General features: G+C 41.1%; 1 protein-coding gene and 1 long non-coding RNA gene across 5 annotated transcripts in view; one reads left to right on the plus strand and one right to left on the minus strand.

Annotated features, from left to right (window-relative positions):
- LOC308577261 overlaps positions 1-21,195 on the plus strand; it is an 85,098-nt gene that overhangs the window by 15,751 nt on the left and 48,152 nt on the right. The window lies entirely within an intron of this gene.
- PPARG (peroxisome proliferator activated receptor gamma) overlaps positions 11,699-21,195 on the minus strand; it is a 65,624-nt gene continuing 56,127 nt past the window's right edge. For all 4 annotated transcript variants that reach the window (XM_081176850.1, XM_081176853.1, XM_081176852.1 and 1 more), the window contains 2 exons: positions 19,859-20,309; positions 11,699-12,278 (listed from right to left, as the gene is read on the minus strand). In XM_081176850.1, coding sequence (XP_081032976.1) covers positions 12,031-12,278; positions 19,859-20,309 — 699 coding nt within the window. In that variant the 3' untranslated portion in view covers positions 11,699-12,030. The remainder of the gene's footprint in view (positions 12,279-19,858; positions 20,310-21,195) is intronic.

Raw genomic sequence — 21,195 nt, forward strand, 5'->3', positions numbered from 1 at the left:
CTGGGAACAGTAGAATGCTGAGCGACGCCTCATAGAGCTATAATTCCCAGCGCCTTTAACAAACTACAGTCCTCACAATTCTTTGAGAGTAGCCCTGACTGTTAAAGTAGCATAATGGTGTTTTAAATTTATGGCGTGAATGATTTAAGACTCCTTATGTTGTCTTGGACCAACAAGGCTAAAAGGCCCTCAACATTCAGTCTTCAGTTACCATGTCCTGTCAGAGCAAGGAATTCTGCTTGCACAATGGGGACTAGCTGGATGTTGGAAGCAAAAGAAAGGATTTATTTATACACTCCTACAAGATGTAGTGATGGCCACCAACGTAGATGACTGTAAAAGAGGTTTAGACAAATCCACAAAGGGTATGGCTATCAATGACGACTAGCCATGATGACTGCATACTACAGGACTTCCAGAAAAGGGGTATCCAGCAAGAAAACTAAGCGGGGAACCAGGTCTGGGTTAGACAGCACTCTGCAATCCTTTGTCACAGGTGTGACATTGTGCCAGCAGAACAGACCCCATGCCTGATCCTACCATTGTTGCTGATTAAGCACTATGTAAGAGAATGAGGTAAAACACTAATTTTAACCTGGCTTTCATTTCAGACTATACCTTTATTACACATCTTAACTTGTGTTATTTTTGCCTTTAAAATAGGGTTACCAGGCATCCCCAGTTCCTGGGGACAGTCCCCAGATTTGCAAATCTGTCCCCAGACAAATTCCGTCCCTGGAATGTCCCCAGATTTGCAAATCTATCCCCAGGAAACATGGCAGCGGCAGCCTCAGCAGCCCAGAGCCAGCCTGGTAGTGCAGTTGGCTCTGGCTGGCTTCAGGAGCTGCTCACTGCCGTGGCGCCCACCATTTTTCCTGCGCCACGGCAACAAGTATCGAGCAGCTCCTGAAGCCAGCCAGAGGCAACTTCACTACCATGCTGGCCCCTTCTGGGCAACGGCCGCCTGCCCGTGACTCCCGAGCCTCCCCTGATCTGTCAAAACAAAGTGGGAAGGCGGAAGGAGATCGGGGAAGGCTCGGGAGTCACGGACGCGCGGTGCGCTGTTGCCCAGTTTTTTAAAAAACCTCTGCGCATTTATGTTTCACAGGGTGTGAAAGAAGGGCTTTGCACCTTTATACAATATGCATGTGTGCTTGGGCCCAGGGTCTTTTGCCTCACTATCCCCACTACTCACTCCCTGTTGCTACCCAGCTTCAAGAAAAAGAAAAGTGTCCCCGGATTCATTGAAAAAAAATCTGGTAACCATTCTTTAAAACCCTCAAGCAATGAATAAGTGTCCATGTCACTGATCCTGCCCTCTCCACAACCCCACACAAACCCTACCCAATGTAAATTACACAAATCATTATCCAAACTTTTTAATTAAAATAATAATTGCTTGGAAGTTCCTCAGAGGAATAGACTTCCTTTATATAATTTCATACTGAAATGAATTACTTCAGGCACCCCCTTTGGTCTTATGACAAGAGTCCTTTTTAGTTCAATTTTCTATTGTTTTAAACCAAAGGCCTCCCACCATTTTGCCTGTAGCTTCATGATTTCCTCACCGAACCTTCCTGCTTCTCTTAACTTTCCTTATTAGTTGGGGAGGGGGACACTTGGCCTGCTCTACAGAGGACATTCTTCTATTTGAAAGGCTGTCCATCTCTTCCAAGTGCTCTGTCGGATTAATGAGTCACAAGGAGGGAGAGTGCGAGGGGGCCTTGAAGCTGGACAACAGACTGAGCAGGCTTTCAGACTTCCCCACCACAGCGAGAAGAACTCTATTTCTATTATATTATAGTTCCATTCAAATTATGGTAACTATTTCTAAATGTGGATCTATTCTTATAAATTAGCATGTGCACATTTTAAGCAAAAGCACATTTGTTACAGTTATGTTCTCATGCCTTGTAACAGGCAAATTGTCTTCTCACAGGTCTGTTGTTTAGGTATGAGCTGAGTTAATGGCAAATGAAGCTTTGTTCTGGCCTCCTTTTTCTTTTCTTTTTTGGGAGCATACATAGAGTAGAAGCTAACTTCTCCAGCCAGGCCACATCTTTGGGACAGTTCTCCAAGAGCTGGCCTCCTGGGTCAAAGCTGTTTCTCTTTAAGGGACCCCGTCCTAGATGTTGAATTGGGAATGAATAGATACTTTACACTCATGACGATGAATCGCACGAGGTCTCCCTGCACTCTCTGAATGGTGCTTGGGTGCCCTCCCTGCACATTCCCTGTGCTCCCTCTTCAGCAAGGCTTTTCTTTTAAACTCTTCCCACTGTGACTTCACTTCAGAAGTTGCATCTAATCTATGTTGACATATGAATATGCATTGACTTGTTACTATCGGGACTGGATGTTCTCTGTCTCCTCTTGCAAAAGCTGGCTCTTGTGCCAGGGAATTCCCAGTGCTTTATGTTATAATTACTTACGGTATATTTATATTCATCTGCTTTGATAATACTCCTTCCTAGAATCAAACTTCTGCTAGGGCTGGGTTGCAGAGGGGAATGGCAACTATGGCACTGGCCTTGGACAGCCAGGATGGCCACGCTATAGCAATCATCATGGCAGCTAGACTGGTGACTGGCAGTGGACGCTGAGACCATATAACACCAGTCTTGAAAGACCTACATTGGCTCCCAGTACATTTCCGAGCACAATTCAAAGTGTTGGTGCTGACCTTTAAAGCCCCAAATGGCCCCAGCCCAGTATACCTGAAGGAGAATCTCCACCCCCATCATTCAACCCGAACACTGAGGACCAGTGAGAACTGAGGTTACAGGGAACAAGGCAGACGGCCTTCTCAGTAGTGGTGCCTGACCTGTGGAATGTCCTACCATCAGATGTCAAGGAAATAAACAACTATCTGACTTTTAGAAGACATCTGAAAACTGTGGGGCGGTTATTCCGAAGAAGCAACTTATCATTGATCAAGTGTTTAGGGAAGTTTTTAATGTTTGATGCTTTTATTGTGTTTTTAATATTCTGTTGGGAGCCGCCCAGAGTGGCTGGGGAAACCCAGCCAGATGGGCGTGGTATAAATAAATATTTATTATTATTATTATTATTATTATTATTATTATTATTATTATTATTATTAAAGCTCCAGACAGCTACCATTTCATTCCTACTGCCCTTAAAAATCAAATGCAACTGGTGACGTTTCAGAGTGCTCTTACTTTAAGGAGTAATGAGAGGGGCCTTAACGAAATGACTGATCATCTGCTTTGCATGCAGAAGGCCCCAGGTTCTCTCTCCAGAATCTTAGGGTAGGACCAGGAGGGATCCCTGCCTGAAATCAGTGTAGTCAGTACTGCAGGAGATGGACCATTGGTCTGACTCAGTGTATGGCAGTTTTCTCTGTTCCTATGTTATTTATCTTTTTTCTTCTTCCAATGTCCCTTTGCTACCTCATTCCCCCTCCTTTGTGTTGTTCACCCCTTTAAACATCTGTTGTTAATTGTGTGCAGGGTAGGTGCCAAACGTCTTAAAGCACAAACTGTTATGCCAGGGAGCTGCACAATACCCCAGGGCTTATACCCAACATGCTGGCGGCTCTTCCAGTTGAGGGGGAAAGGCTACAGACGATTTCCCTCCAGGGGCGATGACAATGGTGTCTCTGCTATGGTAGCTGCGGCACTCTCCAATCCATATTTCAGCCATATAATCCTATCCCATTGCGCCACACCTGTCGTACGTCCAGAAAGCCACTTACAAAATGAGAGGCATCCTATCCTGCAGGCATAGAGAAGTCCTGCTCACGAAGAATCGGCTCCATGATTTTCTGTTCACATGTAAGACAAGTTCTGCTGAAAAATGTAGGACCCAGACAAGCAGCTATTTACAAATGCTCACCTAAGTAGTTATTAACATGGAAAGCAGCCATGATTTTGCAACAGTGTTTTGGAACACCTAGCATTTGCACAGTGTAATGTAAAGCTATAAAATTTCCATGTGCGTGGTCTGAATCCATTGCCACATGTTGATTTCATGCATCTTAGGACAACATATGCACCACATGTATTTGGCTCTGTCTTGCAAGGCATTTCGTTTTCAGAAAAGCTTTCTTGTTGTTCAGCTCCCTATCAGAAGTACTCTCTGTGATCACTGTTTTTATATAGAACCAGGGAAATCAAGGACATATATATTATATATTTTGCTGTCCTGCAAGTCAGAGTGTGAAGAGCAAATTCCACGCTGAATGGTCGTTTTGGTCTAATTTACAGATAATTGATATGTAATAACAAGCAAGAGGTTATACAGAACAGCAAAAAGAGACAGATGTGCATGACCCTCGATGAAGCCAAAACAAAATGTGATAGATTTCCATGTTAATGAGGTCACTGTTAACTCTGGGTTGTGCTATTATGACTTTGCTCAATTTAATCTGATCCTTTTAACATCTTGTCTTGTTCCAATGTTATGACTTACGTCAAACAAATACATTTCAGTTAAATTCTGTTTATATCACTAGTGAAGTGAACTTGCTAATAGGGATAGGAAAATCATTCCATCTCTGTTGCTCTTAGTTGCTCATTTTTGCAGTCTTTAATTCAGTTCTTCACATTTCCACATCAGCTTGCATTTTTTTTAAAAAAGTCATGAAAATGCACCAGCAGTTTATTGTGCATTTCCCAGTATATAAATGTTGCCATGCAATTTTGCTTAACACAATGCATTTTTGTATGACATTTTCACCCTTCTCATGCACGCTTTACCCTGGTATATGCATTTTTTTTTTACACATTACTTACCTCATAGGTTTGCCTTTACTGTAAATGTGAACTGAATTGAATTTATTCTCCTTCCCTATCAGCTGCTGCCTGTCAGAATCAGTGCTAATGTGAACTGAACGGTGGTTTAGACAAAACTCACAGTGATGAACTGACTCGAACATTAGGGAAAGGGCTGTAACTCCACGGCAGAGCAAATGATTTGCTTGCACAAGAACCCTGGTTCAATCGCCAACATCTCTAGGGGAAAGCTTTGGGTTTCCCTTGCCTGAAACCATGGAGAGCGGATGGGCTAAGTATAAGTTCCTACGCCAACTCAAAAGCATGGGATAAGTTCAAAAATTCTGGAATCTCCAAGATAAAATACATCTTTGGTTTAGATGTTTTGAGACATGCTGTCAGTCACCATCCTTTTTAGCAGACTAGATGGTTCTTTTAAACATGGATTGCCAACATGGGGAACAGGCGACATTTAAGTGTATCTCTCTGAAGAGAGCCTATGGGCCTACTTCTGATATGGGCCTTAGTATGGTGTGCTATGCTTCATACCACCCAGCTCAGAAAATTAGAGGCAAAACCAAAGTTAGAGGCTTTTGTAGTTGATAATATTCACACCCTTTGTGTGTGTGTGTGGGGGGGGACACCTAGGGAGTAAAATAAATACATTGTGCTAACTTGGTTTATGGCAGATTTGTCATAAAGTGTGACTGTCATGCACAGATAGATTGCCAAGCCTTCCTTCCACAACAGGCTGAGGGAAGGGGCATAACCCCATAATGTCATTCATGTGAAATATCAATTACAGTGGTACCTCAGGTTAACTACTTAATTCGTTCTTAATCTGAAGCACCACTTTAGCTAATGGGGCCTCCTGCTGCTGCCACACCGCCAGAGCACGATTTCTGTTCTCATCCTGAAGCAAAGTTCTTAACCTGAAGCACTATTTCTGGGTTAGCGGAGTCTGTAACCTGAAGCGTATGTAACCTGAGGTACCACTGTACTCCAGAAAAAAATAAGGCAATAAATAACACCATGTGAAATAATTTTAGTGGAAAATAAAAAGTGTACTTTCCCTCAATGTATGTTCTGGGTTTACTACTACAACATGGTGGGCACATGCTAAGGTTCTTTTTAAACACACACTCATGTACACCAATTAATTGCAAGTTATAAAATGTTTTTAGTTGTGCTCATGATCAAAAAGCAGCCTGTGATTTACGACTTGGAACATTCTCACCAAAGCCCGAGAGGTTATGAAAATAACACAACCCGCTTATAAATTGACATGAGCAAGATTTCTCATATATTTATACTCAAACCAAAATTATGATAATAATTCACATGGAAAACATTAAGAGCTTCAGAAAAATGCTTTCAGTTCCCTGCTGTGGTTATTGGGTCCAATGAAGTACGCAGCAATGGTCTACTGTCAAACTCTTCTGTTTTTCCCATTCAAACATTGATAGATCTCTTAAAACCTTGTATTGTTTTGTAGTCATTAGTCCACAGATTTGCTGACATGTTGAGGTAGTTCAAGGGCATGTCAAAGATGAACCCCAAAATGGCTTGGACCCAAAGGACTGAAAGCCACCTAGGTGTTCTGAAATGTGCAGTTCCCAGTGGGGAGGGGAAAAACGTCTTCTTTTTAAAAAAATCTAACCTCCCTGCAAAACGGACAGAAAACCACAAAGGTAACCCTTGGACCCTGCTTCCCAGCAGGTCATGATATGGGTGGTTAAACAGCTCTTGATTCCACCACCACAAGACCCGGTTTGCATTGCACCCTTAATATGGCAAATTGGTGCGTTTTTAACGCATGAAGCTGTCTCAGATCCAACATACCCTTTCCCACCATATACTTTGCATATATGTATTAGAACTTTTCTAATTTATACAAAGCCTGTATCATCCTCAAATTGTGGCCACCTGTTGAGATAAGGATATTCCCCAGCAAACCTAATAATGGTATTATGCTTTCACATTGGAGGGTCACCCTTCACTGATCCTCTCACTTGTGTTATGTTGAAATTTCTCCTGCATCTCCCCTCCCAGGATTGTTCATCAATTAATGAGAAAGGTAATTGCACTCAAAAATTATCAGAGGGAGAAAATCCTTTTTTTGGTGAGAAGAATCTCAGGAGTCGTGTGCAGGGTATTTGTTGTACAGTGGTGCCCCGCAAGACGAATGCCTCGCAAGACGGAAAACTCGCTAGACGAAAGAGTTTTCCGTTTTGGAGGTGCTTCGCAAAACGAATCTCCTATGGGCTTGCTTCGCAAGACGACAATGTCTTGCGAGTTCCTGCTGGTTTTTCTTCCTTCCCCCCCTTTTCTAAGCCACTAAGCTGCTTATAAGCTGATCCGATCAGCAGATAAGCCGCTAAAAGCAGTTAATAGCGCTAATAGCGCTAATCCGTCAATGGGCTTGCTTTGCAAGACGAAAAAACCGCTAGACGAAGAGAATCACAGAACGGATTCTTTTCGTCTTGCGAGGCACCACTGTACTCACCTTATTTTGAGGCAGCCAAGGGGTGTTTATGAGAAGAAGTGTCCTTCCTTTCATTCTACAAATCATCTCATCAGTGGTCTGCATTCTGCAGCCTTCCTGACTGTCTGTGCTTCAGTAAAAACTCACGGGGCCTCTTTGAAGACCAGGAAGCACAGGCAACCAGGAAAGAAAACTCGGAAACTTTACTGGAAAGGAAAGCAGACACACCACCCTCAGTAACCTTGTCACAATAAGGTGAGCTCAAAACTCAGCACTCACTGAAATTGTACAACAATTGTAAGGTGTCCTGTGAATGCAGCAGAAAAAAAGAAGCCTCTTTTGCAAGGGAAGAAAACTCTTCAAAAATTGGAAGACAGATTTTAGCACAGCACTACCTCCGACTCTTTTCATCATTCATAACAAGCAGAGACAAGAAATAGATAAATATCAGTGCGATCTGATGATGATGTTGATGACCATGGAATACTAGGCAAGTTGTGTGAACCGCCCTGAGACCTCCAGGTATAGGGCAGTATATAAATTCAATAAATAATAAAAATAATAATAGACAATTCCACCACTTTTTGCCATGCATAATTCGTAACCACAAGAATCATGCTGCCAAACCCAACTCATTGCTAGTGCAAACAGGCTCATCCCCATGTTTGCAGATGTCCAAGAGACAGGAGCCAAAAACATTTCTTAAGATTTCAAGCATTGCATCTTGGTTAAATCAATATCACAGGGATATGGTGAGGCATTCTGGTTCGTTCACATATATAGCTAGATCAGTTTCCTGACATGGGCTGCACATTGTAGCAAATTTCCAGTGTACATCTTCCTCAATCTGGATTGGGATTGCAGTGGTGTGTGTCCCAGTCCAGACCAACCCCCGTATGCTACTGGGAAAAGCTTGTATTTAAGGGCATGCTACATGATCAATCAACATCATTTTTAGTTTGGAGCCATAGTGTTCAGCTATAGGAGTTGCTATAGTGGCTCATGCGTTTGATGGAAACAGCTATACAAAACATACCCCTGAAGGATTATTCCAAAACATGTTGCTCCCCCCACAGAAAATCCTTTCTTCAGGAACCTGGATCTCCTTCCTCCCCCCCCCCCACTTCCATCTACCTCCCTGCATTGTACATGGGATCTACTGGGACACAGAGGGGGTACAGCCTGCAGTCCTGCAAAATGCAAGGCTGGTAGGGAAATCTTCCAAACCAAATCATTTCTAATCGGGAGAAGGGCAGGTGAACGGGAAGAGAGGGAACACTGTTACTTCCAATATTTCAGGGTTAGTTCGGCTCTCTAAACTCCTAGTTGCCTGTTCTCTCTTACAAAGCAGAATAAAGAGCATTTGGAGTTGGAAATGTCACAACCTATTTCCACTGCAGAACTACCCCTCTGCTTTAACAGTCAGAAAGTATTGAGCATTCTCCTGTCCCAACTTGCTGCTCGGTAAATACTGTGTGCGCCTGGCCTGAATTGTGTAGCCGGGAATGTATATAATCTGCTCTTGTAAAAATCAGTTCACTTGAGGGCAAGCACATGAAGTAATCTCACTGCCAGTTTTGCCAAGATCAAAAGGACTTTGTATGCAGATGCTACCATCCCACACAGTGTTTTGGAAGCTCAGGAGCAATTTGGGGAGCAAATATAATAATGCGGTCTGCTGGTCCTGTGCAAACTTCTGTAGAGTTCAGGAGTGGGCTGATTGCCTTGCAAGTCAATGGCTGGAATCTGCATACAATAATCAACAACATTCATCTGAGGATAAAGGGATGTAACACCCAGGGATGTACTGTGAGTCCTCAGTTCCTTGATCTTCATGTATTATTATATGCAGATATATTAATGCCTAGTATAATTGCAGTGAAACAAGATTGGCTTTGGGCCTCCTTTAAAACCTGCTAATGTCAAAGGCATGTTTGACAAAACTGTATCTGGGTCCCTTGAACCTCCTTTCAGTGAATTTAAAAACTGATAAAAAAAAAGAAACCAGGCCTGAGAAATCAAATTTGAGGCTTCTGGAACAATGCTGTAACCCATAACTGTTGTTTGCATATCACTTCATAAAATATGCAGAGAGCTTTCCCTAGCAAAATTTTATATATATATATATATATATGCAGGTTTTGGTGTCTTCGGGTATCTTCCCGTGTAAGAGTTGGGGTGTCTAGGCGACGTTTCGACGAGGTCTCACTCGTCATCTTCAGGCTGGTGCTTTCGGCTTCTTGTTACTGGAACAGAGCAGGATCTCAGTGTTTGAGTTCCTATAAATACTGTTGAGGGGGTGTGGTGTATAGCCTCCAACGTTCTGGGCAGAGAGGAAGTTTCCAGGTTAGTGTGCCTTTTCTTCTTTTGTTCATTAATTACTTGAGGGATATCTTGAGTGATTTCTTGAGTGATATTCTGAGTACCACTTAGGAGGGTCATTAGGTGTGGATTAGTGTGGTACTCAGAATATCACTCAAGAAATCACTCAAGATATCCCTCAAGTAATTAATGAACAAAAGAAGAAAAGGCACACTAACCTGGAAACTTCCTCTCTGCCCAGAACGTTGGAGGCTATACACCACACCCCCTCAACAGTATTTATAGGAACTCAAACACTGAGATCCTGCTCTGTTCCAGTAACAAGAAGCCGAAAGCACCAGCCTGAAGATGACGAGTGAGACCTCGTCGAAACGTCGCCTAGACACCCCAACTCTTACATGGGAAGACACCCGAAGACACCAAAACCTGCATTCCTGTACCCGTGAAAATCTACGAAAGCAAATATATATATATATATATATATATATATATATATATATATATATATATATATATATGCAGGTTTTGGTGTCTTCGGGTGTCTTCCCGTGTAAGAGTTGGGGTGTCTAGGCGACGTTTCGACGAGGTCTCACTCGTCATCTTCAGGCTGGTGCTTTCGGCTTCTTGTTACTGGAACAGAGCAGGATCTCAGTGTTTGAGTTCCTATAAATACTGTTGAGGGGGTGTGGTGTATAGCCTCCAACGTTCTGGGCAGAGAGGAAGTTTCCAGGTTAGTGTGCCTTTTCTTCTTTTGTTCATTAATTACTTGAGGGATATCTTGAGTGATTACTTGAGTGATATTCTGAGTACCACTTAGGAGGGTCATTAGGTGTGGATTAGTTGCTAAAGCTTTCGTGTCTTGACCTCTTGAGCTTGTGACGAGTTTTTCTGAGAAGATGGCTGTACTGCACTTAGTTGTGCTCTGGCTTGGCTTCGTGTATAGGGGCGAGCTGTGGTTTTGTGCCCTGTGCCAGCCAGATCTGTGTAGGGATTGCAGGGGGGTGCAGCATCCGGAGGTGCCACTATGGTTTGGCTACTGGATGGTGTCTGTAATTTATCTGTGGAGAGGGTCTGGGTTTGGGTCTGGTGTGGTTGATTGGAGATGGCGTTCTGTGTGCCTCTGGTTCTGGTGTCGGTTTTTGTGGGGAGGGCTAATTTCCAGATGTCTGGCAGGCGGGACGTGTCGTCACGCTTGTTCATGTTGTGAGGGTGTTTCTCTATCTCGATGGCTTCCATGATTATTCTCTTGTGGTGATGTTCCATGTTAAAGAGCAATTTGGAATCTGCAAAATTAATTTCGTGTCCTGTTTCTTTCATGTGTTGGTAAAGAGAGGAAGTTTTTTCTTCTTTTTTGACGGCATTCTTGTGTTCTGCGATACGTGCATTTATTCGTCTGTTTGTTTGTCCAATGTACGTGGCTGGGCAGACTTTGCAGGGTATTTCATAGACCCCTTGGTTTTCTAATTGGATTTTATCTTTGGGGTTTCTGAGGATATTGGCTATTTTTTGGTTGGTGCAAAAGGCTGTTTTGATATTGTGTTTATGGAGGATTTTGCTGATTTTATCTGTAGTGCCCTTGATATAAGGAAGGAGGGCCATGCCATTGTTTTCTTCTGTGTCTTGGTTTTTGGGGGGTGTTTCTTTTTGGATTAGCTTCGTAACCCTGTTTTGCTGGTATCCGTTGGCGATTAACACATTTGAGAGATTCTGTAACTCAGTTGTCAAGTGGTCCAGACCCTCTCCACAGATAAATTACAGACACCATCCAGTAGCCAAACCATAGTGGCACCTCCGGATGCTGCACCCCCCTGCAATCCCTACACAGATCTGGCTGGCACAGGGCACAAAACCACAGCTCGCCCCTATACACGAAGCCAAGCCAGAGCACAACTAAGTGCAGTACAGCCATCTTCTCAGAAAAAACTCTTCACAAGCTCAAGAGGTCAAGACACGAAAGCTTTAGCAACTAATCCACACCTAATGACCCTCCTAAGTGGTACTCAGAATATCACTCAAGAAATCACTCAAGATATCCCTCAAGTAATTAATGAAAACCTGCATTCCTGTACCCGTGAAAATCTACGAAAGCATATATATATATATATATATATATATATATATGAAATGTGAAAATTGCACTGCACAGCTAACCAACTTCAATGATATTTTTTTAATCAGATTGAACAAGCAATTATGGTTTATAAAATAAGACAGATAAAAAAATTAATCTGGAAAATACTGCCAACAATTTAATGATATAATATATATATATATATATACACATTTTAATATTAAAAGTAAATTGTAAATGTGTCTTTATAAACAATAGGCATAAAATAGATCTATAATAGTAAAAGCTCTGCCTCTCTTTTTAAAATGCTTTTTCTTCACAGTAATTTCTTAAGTATGTAATATTTTTCCCTCTCAAAGAAGTAGTGCAATTTGAACAACGTACATCATGTCAATGGATTAGAAATTCTGCATCCCTTAATACAAGTCTTTGTAAATCTCTTGTAGGAGTGGATGAAGGCTCATATCTGTCTCCGTTTTCTTTATAATTTGCAACAGCTGCACATGTTCTGTTACAATCTGTCTGAGGTCTGTCATTTTCTGCAGCAATTTTGCAAACAGCTGTGATGACTCTGGGTGATTCAGCTTCAACTGGAGTTCTAAAGCTTGCAGCAAATTGTCTTGGATATCTTCAATGGGCTTCACATTTATTAATCCAGGGCGATCTAAGAGGGGAACAAAACAGCAGGGGGGGGGCGTTAATCAGAAAAACAGACATAACCCCACATATTTGTACAGCATTTCAAGCACATTATCACCGAAGTATTCAGATTTCTATTACATCTCAGCTGGGATTTTTGTAGGTTTTGATTTTCACAGGAAATAGCATGAGGCCGAACGAGGAGATATCCTCCATCTGAGAAATGTTACTGAAATCTGCTCTGAAGGTCGGTGGTTAAAAAAATCTCCTAGCACTGAGATGAAGAGTCCTGGGGATGCTTCCCCCTGTTACTTTCTCTGGAAGTGACATAGTTCATATACTCAGGTGATGTTGCTGCCAAACTGTTGCCTTCTGGCGTTTTTCCTGTCTTTCTCAAAGCTTAGGCTTGCGGTGGCTTTCAGTACAATTGCAATACTAGGCTTGCATGTGTGGCTTGGCAATGTCCTATTAAGGCAGCTGGTTGCAGGAACCATTTATGACGCACTTGGCAACATGGTTGGCACACTTCTTGCACTGACTTGCCTGACTGCGCTCATGGAGACCTTTCAAAATAATAATAATAATAATAATAATAATTTTATTATTAATATCCTGCCCATCTAGCTGGGTTTCCCCAGCTACTCTGGGCGGCTTACAGCACATATAAAAAAAACCATAAAACACCAGACATAAAAAATTTCCCGATGCAGGGCTGCCTTCACACAGGTCAGCTGTTTGAAAGATGGGCACCTCCACCTACCTGCCAAACAGCTTTTAGGCTGGGATTTAACCTGCCTTTGCTCTTAGCACAGTCACCACATTCTGTGCCCCAATTTGGTGCCTCCCAATTAATTTTTTCAACAAGTAGCACTTGCCATTTTCTTTTTTAATATTCTCATGTCAGTTATCTATCTATCTGTCATCTACCTATATCTATCTATCTCAAACATTTTGTACAAAATAAAAATCTCCATCAAATGTTCATAGAAAATTTCATAGAAAGTTCTACACATTGCCAGAGGTTTAGTTGACTCACTTTAGGAAATATGGTCATTGCCTATTTCCTTCCATTGTGGAGCAATGAAAACATGTTCACATTCCTTTGCTCACATTTTTCACTTCTCATGTGATTATTTCACTATCTTTGTCACCAGCAATTTACTTCTAAATTGGTATAAAGCTTTTGACAAAAACATCAGTCCTTAAACTAATATCTCCTTTGCCCCCAATCCGCCTTACATTTTTAAGGGAGGGCACTTCAGGCGTTGTTCAACATAACTTCTGGCTTTGTGTTGTGCTTCATTTTAAGGGACGCACGCAAACTATAATTTTAGAAGCTTGTGAGCTGAAAAGATGGTCAAACGTTGATGAATAATTGTGGGAAATATTTGTGTTCGAGACCAATTGCCAATAACTTACTGCTGCCTCTTTTGCTAATGTATAACCTGTTAAACTCACTTAGCCACAGGAAATGACAACTTGATAACCCAAACCTATAGTGTGCACACTGCAAAGCAAAAGTTAATAAGTAAATCAATTACTGAACCATCCAGCTAAATGGAGAAGAGGGGCGTAGCCTGTCTAGGGCTCTTTAATCAACCTATGCATTGGGCACAAACAGGGGAGTGTGCACAGCTTTGTCTGAACGGGCTATACTGATATGGCTTAATATGATCTGTGGTTTTCCAGGGTTCACAGTAAATGCTATGCCATCACCACAAGTAACCACACCAGTTAGTTGCCCCTACATCAAGGTTTAGAGTGAAGGGAGCGGATATTAGAGAAGTATAATTTTCAGGGTAGCTTGAACCTTTTGAGACCAAAAGAAGACCATTTCCCATTTCTCTGGCTATGTAAACCTGGTTGTGAAGAAAGAGGCCATTTCTGTAGCATTTACTTATAAAAATCCAGAGAAATGGGGAAATAAAGGGCTAGATGAATTCATCTTTATCATTGCTGCTTACTTGAAATTTGTTGCTATAAGTAATGTGGATCAAGCAATTTTACCACATTCAGGTTTTTTCCCCCAAAGTTATGCATTTTTTCTCGCTAAAATGATAACAAATATGATTTTTACCAAAACTATACCATGCACCATAGATGGAGGAAATAAAACAGAACCAGGAAGGAAGGAAGGAAGGAAGGAAGGAAGGAAGGAAGGAAGGAAGGAAGGAAATCATAGTTATTTCTTTTTATTTAAAAGAGGATTTGCAGTCTAATCCAAAATGACTGAGGTAACAAAAGGGTGAATTGGCAGTGGATATGGTAGCTGGCTTCTATCTTATTAAGTTATATATATATAATCAATAGTGACTGTCCAAAAAATAGGAAAATCTGTAACAAAAATTATTTGAAGGATTTTTGCCCCGTAAATCATTATTTCACTACCAGCTCTTTAGAACTATAAACCATAAACCCTGGATTAGCTATCAATTTGTGTTTTTTACCTGAGGAGGTAAGCAATATCATATATGTTTGTGCGTGTGTACACACACATACACTGAGAGAATGAAAAAGTGTAAGCAGAAAGCCACTGAAAAGGAATATTGCACACATAAAAAAGAACTCAGCATTTCCAAAATTGACTATCAATAATAATTTATTCAATCCTTTCTAGATATATCTTTATGTATGAAAGGTCACAAAGTATGTATTTCTTCATAGTTAAATGATGCGGCAGTTCTTAATATTTACAGATGTTACTATTTTGGTTTTTCAGGGAGAGTGTAGCTTTAAACATCTGGTTGCCAATCTACAGTATTACCCTGAAACATCTGGATTCCGGATGCGCAGCAATATAAAACTCAAACAACCATGAAGTCTATAGCCTATTTCCAGTGTTTTTGAAAAGCTAGAAAATTCTCATTTGTTTGCCTCACTTAAGAATTAGTATTTTAATGAGGCAAGTTCTTTCTAAAATAAGACTGAATGAAGGGAATCTTGATGATTTTCAACCCATTGGGTGGAATCCAGTTAGTGTCAATCTGCTGAAAGGAGGCATCTGTCAGCAGAACGGGGATGGGGGCAATTTCTCCTTCCCACTGCAGAACCCTGAGCAATGCCTGCCCCCATTGCTTCAAAGAATTATGGGAACCTTCAAGGAGGAGACGTTGCCAAAAAATGGCCCCTTTTCTGTTCTGATGATGGATGCCATCTGTCAGCAGGGTAGTGCCATTTAGATCCCATCCTCTCTAATGAAACATAGTTGGAATTTGAATAGCGACGTTGGAGTATTATGAAAGGAAAATAGGAAGCTGCCTTCTACTAAGCCAGACCATTGTTGTCACTGACTGGTGGTGGTTGTGGCTCTCCAGGGCTCCAATCGGGGGTCTTCCTATATATTTATCAATACAGTTATCAAAATATTTTAGGGCAAATTGAACAGTGGTAACAAAGCATGAAGACTGAGGGCTAAAACTACCGACAGTGCTAATGCTCTCAAAATTAAAGTGACATCTGAACCACTACAAATTATCTACAAGTTTTAACTATACAGCTCAAAATGGTGGGGCTGAAAAGGATGAAAATGGTTAGAAGAATGTATTTTCTAAATGTGGAAGCATCTTTTGTTCCTCAGCATTTTCTCAGAGTTAATTGTACTTTCTGTTAATCATTGACTTCTGAAATGTTCATAAGAATGATTTTATGTTCCATGTACACATGCAAAATTACTGTGCATTTCTTATCTCCAAGAGAAATTGCTACTGAAAGTCAATAGGTATTTGGCTGAGAACCCTTATCATAGTGCTGGTATGAATCAGGCATGACTCAGCAGTTGCGTGCTTAACCATAATGAGTACAGCACAAATCAGGTTTCGGGCTTAAAGAAATTATCCTCAGATGTACATACGATTAAATGTGTTTCATTTTTCTATGAGATCAAAAGAACAAATTCTGAAAAGGTAGGAAGGGATGGTGGTAGCTGGTGGTTAGGTTCTCATCTCCTCCCTTCCAGCTTGTGAGCAATCTTTAACCATTTCTGGCAGAATGACAAAATAGGGATTAAGAAACTACAGTTTAAAATAGGTTAAGCATATAAATACTTTACACATTTGTGTGTACAACACACACATAGATTCTGCATAAAACCTCTGTTTTAAAACTGCAGTCTTTAAGCCATTTGTTCTCTCGGATTTTAAAGTGGTTTGTTAATGTGTTACATTATTCAAGTGATTACTGCAATTTTCACTTGCAAACTTGAACGTGTACTACTTCACAAGAAACCGCCACTGCTATTCATGTCCTAGTGATGTCCAGACTAGAGTACTGTAATGTGCATTATATCTGAAAGACAGTCTGGAATACAGTTAGTACTGTAGAGAAGATTTCTGTTACTGGGTGTGGACTGGCAAAAATAAAGCTTTGAAACTGGCATATTATACCTACACTGTTTACAACTTTGCTTACAAGATAAATCAAGGTGCTATTTTTCATAACTGCAAGACTAAATGCAGGGAGAATCCTTGCCCCATATGGACTCATAGGAATCTTAAGGGCAGTCACTGAGAATTTGCTATCAATTCCTTCTTCATAGAAGGCAAAATTGTCACCCTCCAGGAATACTACCTTTTTTGTGGAGGCATTGGAATAGTGGAATGCATTTCCTTGGAAGTTTCATCTATCTTCTTCTTACGTTTTCTTACCAAAGGTAGGTAAACGCACACATTTTTAATTGTGACCTTAGGAATGTGATGATGCTTGCTTTCCCGATGTTACTATTTGGTTTTCAAAAAGTTTTTATTAATTGGTGTTAGCTCCACTCTGCAAACCACTTGGTGAACTTTTTGAAACTTGGGACAGATATATTGCAGATTTAAAAAAATTACATAGTCAGCCATAATGATTCATGGCATTTGGGAAGTGACAAGCTTTCTGGTGACCTTAGAGGTGGGGCAGGCACAGGTGGCTTGTGTGGAAGGAAAGATGTAACCTCATTCTCCCGCACTCTGAATGCCGCTATCCCCATCCACAAAACCTTAGAAGCTTCAAATGAAATAGATGGGATTCCACATAATCTCATTTCAAAAAGAGGGGATTTCAAAATGTTTTATACTCTAGCAGAAAGTGTTGCCTTCAACCTCTTCCCTCACCTTTTCATTCTGTTAAAGACCTTATTTATTTTTTCCAGTAAGCTTGTTGATGTTTAAGTGGGTGAGTATAAGCCTAAGGATTTCGTTATCTGCTGCCAATGGGCAGAATTCAACTAAGTTGTGTGCATGGAACAAGGCACACATGCAGGGCACTATGTGGAATTCCACCCAATGTACCCTTGATATCATTAGAATAGATGATAAACAATATTGATTAAACTGGTAGTCTATTGACTTCAGTGGGTCTACTCTGACTCAAGTAGATCTAGCTCACTGAAAATAAAAATTGCCAAATGAGATACCACATAGAATATTTGGTATTTAGAGGAAGATGCAGACTGTTAATAAGTGCTAAATACCTTTGACAGTTAAATAAACCTTTGTAGGCAAAGGAAGGATATGTCTTGGGATATACAAATCAGAAATTTGTACAACTGGACATACTTTATATTTGTAGCTACTAGATCAGCTTCAGAGGCACTGATGACTGAAGTATTAACCGTTTTGTAATTCAGTACTAATATTTATAATTAACTATATTTGTCAAATTAATATTACTTGTAGTTGGGGAATGAGGCTCACATTAATCAAAAGACTTTAGCGTTATATTATACTGCTAGGAGGCAAGATTTAAAATAACTTTATCTAATAGAAAACAAAACATTTCTGTACAAATCCCAGTTTGCAGTCAAATACTGAATTCTATTAAAGCAAATAAGGGAGTTAGCAGTATGTTTCTCATTTGTAGACTTTTCATTAATATGGGGAAACCACTCCCAAGACCATTGGCTCATATTATAAAAGGCCCTTTTGGGCTTCAAAATTTCATTGTAGCTATCCAAGAAATATAGCAGGGATCCTACTTGCCTTTAGTCAGTTAATTCAGAGTGCTTGGGGACCAATTTATTCCAAAACCTTTCTCAAGTAAAGATATTCTGACGGCATATGTACTTGATAAATGTGATTTTAGTTAGTCTAATGAAAACACGTCACAGGACTGGAGTTTCAAGTGAACATGAGAGAAGTGCCAACGAGTGATTAAGCCCTTTAAAACCTGGCCATGTCAAACCATGAAAATAGCGAATGCAGCTGGGAAGCCGGAAAGGAGACAGAAGAATGCACATAGGATTTGCTGGATGGGCTGTGCTTAGCAATGCTAATGCAACTCAGGGGGGCAACAGTGGCACTTGGAGGGTGTGGGACGAGTGCCCTCACTCTGGGGATGCTGGTCTCCTTGTGGCAAGAGTCTGCCATTCAGTTGTAGAAAATCCCAGGTTCAATCTCTGGCATTTGCAGCTTAAAGGATGAGTAACAGGTGATATGAAATGGCTTCTGCCAGAGGCCCTGGAGAATTATTGCCATAGGAGGCAACAAATGAGCATATCGTTTTGCCTGGTGTGTACGGTAGCTTCCTACGCTATATTTTGTGATGAGGCCGTCAAGGTGAGGGCCATGCGCAACAATCTGAGGTAAACCAGGTGCCATGGAATGAAACTAGTACAGTAGTTAGAACGAACCAGGAGGCAAGATTGAGGAACCAGCTTGGTGTCAGGGCTGAAGGGCAGCCAAAGGACACAGAAACACGACAGAGCTCAGGAATACTTGTTGTTCAAGCAAGGGTTAACTTGGACAGGAAGACCTCTTATACTACTTCCTGTCCAACGGCCAGCTTGGCTAGGCAGTCAGTACAAGGCCTGAGGATACCAAGATGCTTAGGCATATGGGCAACATGCAGTTCAGGAGCTCACCACATGGGGCAGTAGCTGCATACAGACCAGAGCAGCTGCTGACAGAAATCCCTAGAAATCTTGGAAGATACTTTTAACCTCTCAGGAAGGGCAATTTCATCTTTCATAAAGGCAGATGCTTTATTGGCCTTCATTTATTTCCCCACCCTTTCATATTAAGCACAGTGATCAAAGCAGGAGTGGTGATGGAAGATTGCTCCAAGTGAGACTGCAGTACCTGGTGGATCACTCCTTCCCATTACCCACATCAACACATATCATGCCAGCAGTTGCATCATGTGTGCCATAGGGTTTAGAGGGCTGTTTTGCTTCCAGTGGCCTCTGTTTGAAATCAAAGGAATATGCAGGTCAATTTAACCACATACATTCAAAGCACATTTGAAGTACACAGCTACCCACAAAGAATCCTGAGAACTGTAGTTGAACCCTCAGAGAACTCCTGCTCCCAGCCTCCTTAACAGACTCAAGTCCCCAGGACACTTTGGGGGCAGCCATGTGCTTTCAACGTATGGTGTGGAAGTGACCATAGTGTGAACTGGACCTTCGAAGGCAAGAACCTACTTATCAAATAGTTTCAGAGTTAACCATGAGGATCTCAAGGCAGCTTACCAGGACTCAGTAAACCCAGCCGCCATTTCCTTTCCTGCAGAAACAGGTGAGGCATCAAGCCCTTTGCAGGGCAAACTATACGGCTAGTGTGCTGAGATATGCATGGTGGCTCAAGGTTCACTCCAGCCCAAGGATAACTATGGTTGTGTCACACTTACCTCCACTAAGAATGATGACAGCTATAAATATTGCCAGGTCACTGTCGTCTAATTCCAGTGCGTTGAATTTGACAGCGAATTCAAACTTGGGCTCCATAAAGTCACAAAAGGGTTTCCGGAGGCTCTTCAGGAACTCCCGAGTCATGAACCCTTGACCATTGGAAATGAGAACACCATCTTTATTCATCATGGAGGCAAGGAGTGTGTAGATGATCTCATGAACCCCATATTTCAGGAGAGTTACTTGGTCGTTCAGGTCTAGATTTACAAAACCTGGAATGTTTTTGGCAAATTCTGTGATCTCTTGAACAGCCTCGACGGAACGGAACTGGCAGCGCTGGAAGATACGGATGGCAACCTCTTTATTCTGCTCTTGCATGGGGGTCAGATGTTTGCACTTGATCTGGTCTTCTCCCATCTTTAAGGAATTCATGTCATAAATGACAAATGGCTGAAAAAGGAAAACACAGCTGACTGTCAGGCTTCCTTCCTACATAAAGCACACTGTGCTACTGAAACTAGACACACGGAAATTAGGAAGGATGAATCATGGTTCAAGAACAGAAAGAAGTTGACAGGGAATGAGTATGTATTTCACTGGCATACTTAGGGGAGTAATTTTAGGAGTCAAAACCCTCAGAGAGCAATGAAAGCAAAGAGGGTTAGGATGCTTAAACCATCTGCAAGTGAGCAAATCAGGCCATGACATTTTCCCATGCTTGCAATGAAACTAGGTTTTTGGAGGTAGGCTGCTTTACAAATTGCTCCATGCAAACAAATTGATTTTTGTTCCCCTAAACAAAGTCATAGTTTCCTTTAAGGTAAACTTCAATTTGAAAAAAGAAGTAAACAGACTAAGAACATTGTTTTTTTTAATCTTTTTTGAAACACATTATTGTCATTGATTTTTATTTATTTTACTTTAGCCTGAAAAAAATAATATTTTTACAAGAATCCAGAATGATCATTAAGAAACTAACACTCTTTAAAGCCAGGATTTAAATTGCAGTACAAGTGCTTTCCCTAGAAACACACATTACAAAGCATAGAAACTGCAAATTCACAGTGGTGTCATAGTCTAGCAACAACAGCTAGGAAACTACTACGGATGAGACTGGACCCAATTATCTCAGTTGAAAATGTATGACAGCTACCTCAAAATAGTTCATTTCAACCCAAATGCAACAATTGCAAGGTTACAGAAATAATTTCATTTTAGATAACTGAGGATAAATGTGATCAGTTACGCAGTACATAACTGTCCTAAATGTACTTAAAATGTCCATCACGTATAGCCAACATATTGCTCCTCAGATGATGTTGAATGACAACTCTCA

Source organism: Podarcis bocagei (genome assembly GCF_964188305.1).
Source record: "Podarcis bocagei genome assembly, chromosome: 2".
NCBI lineage: Eukaryota > Metazoa > Chordata > Lepidosauria > Squamata > Lacertidae > Podarcis > Podarcis bocagei.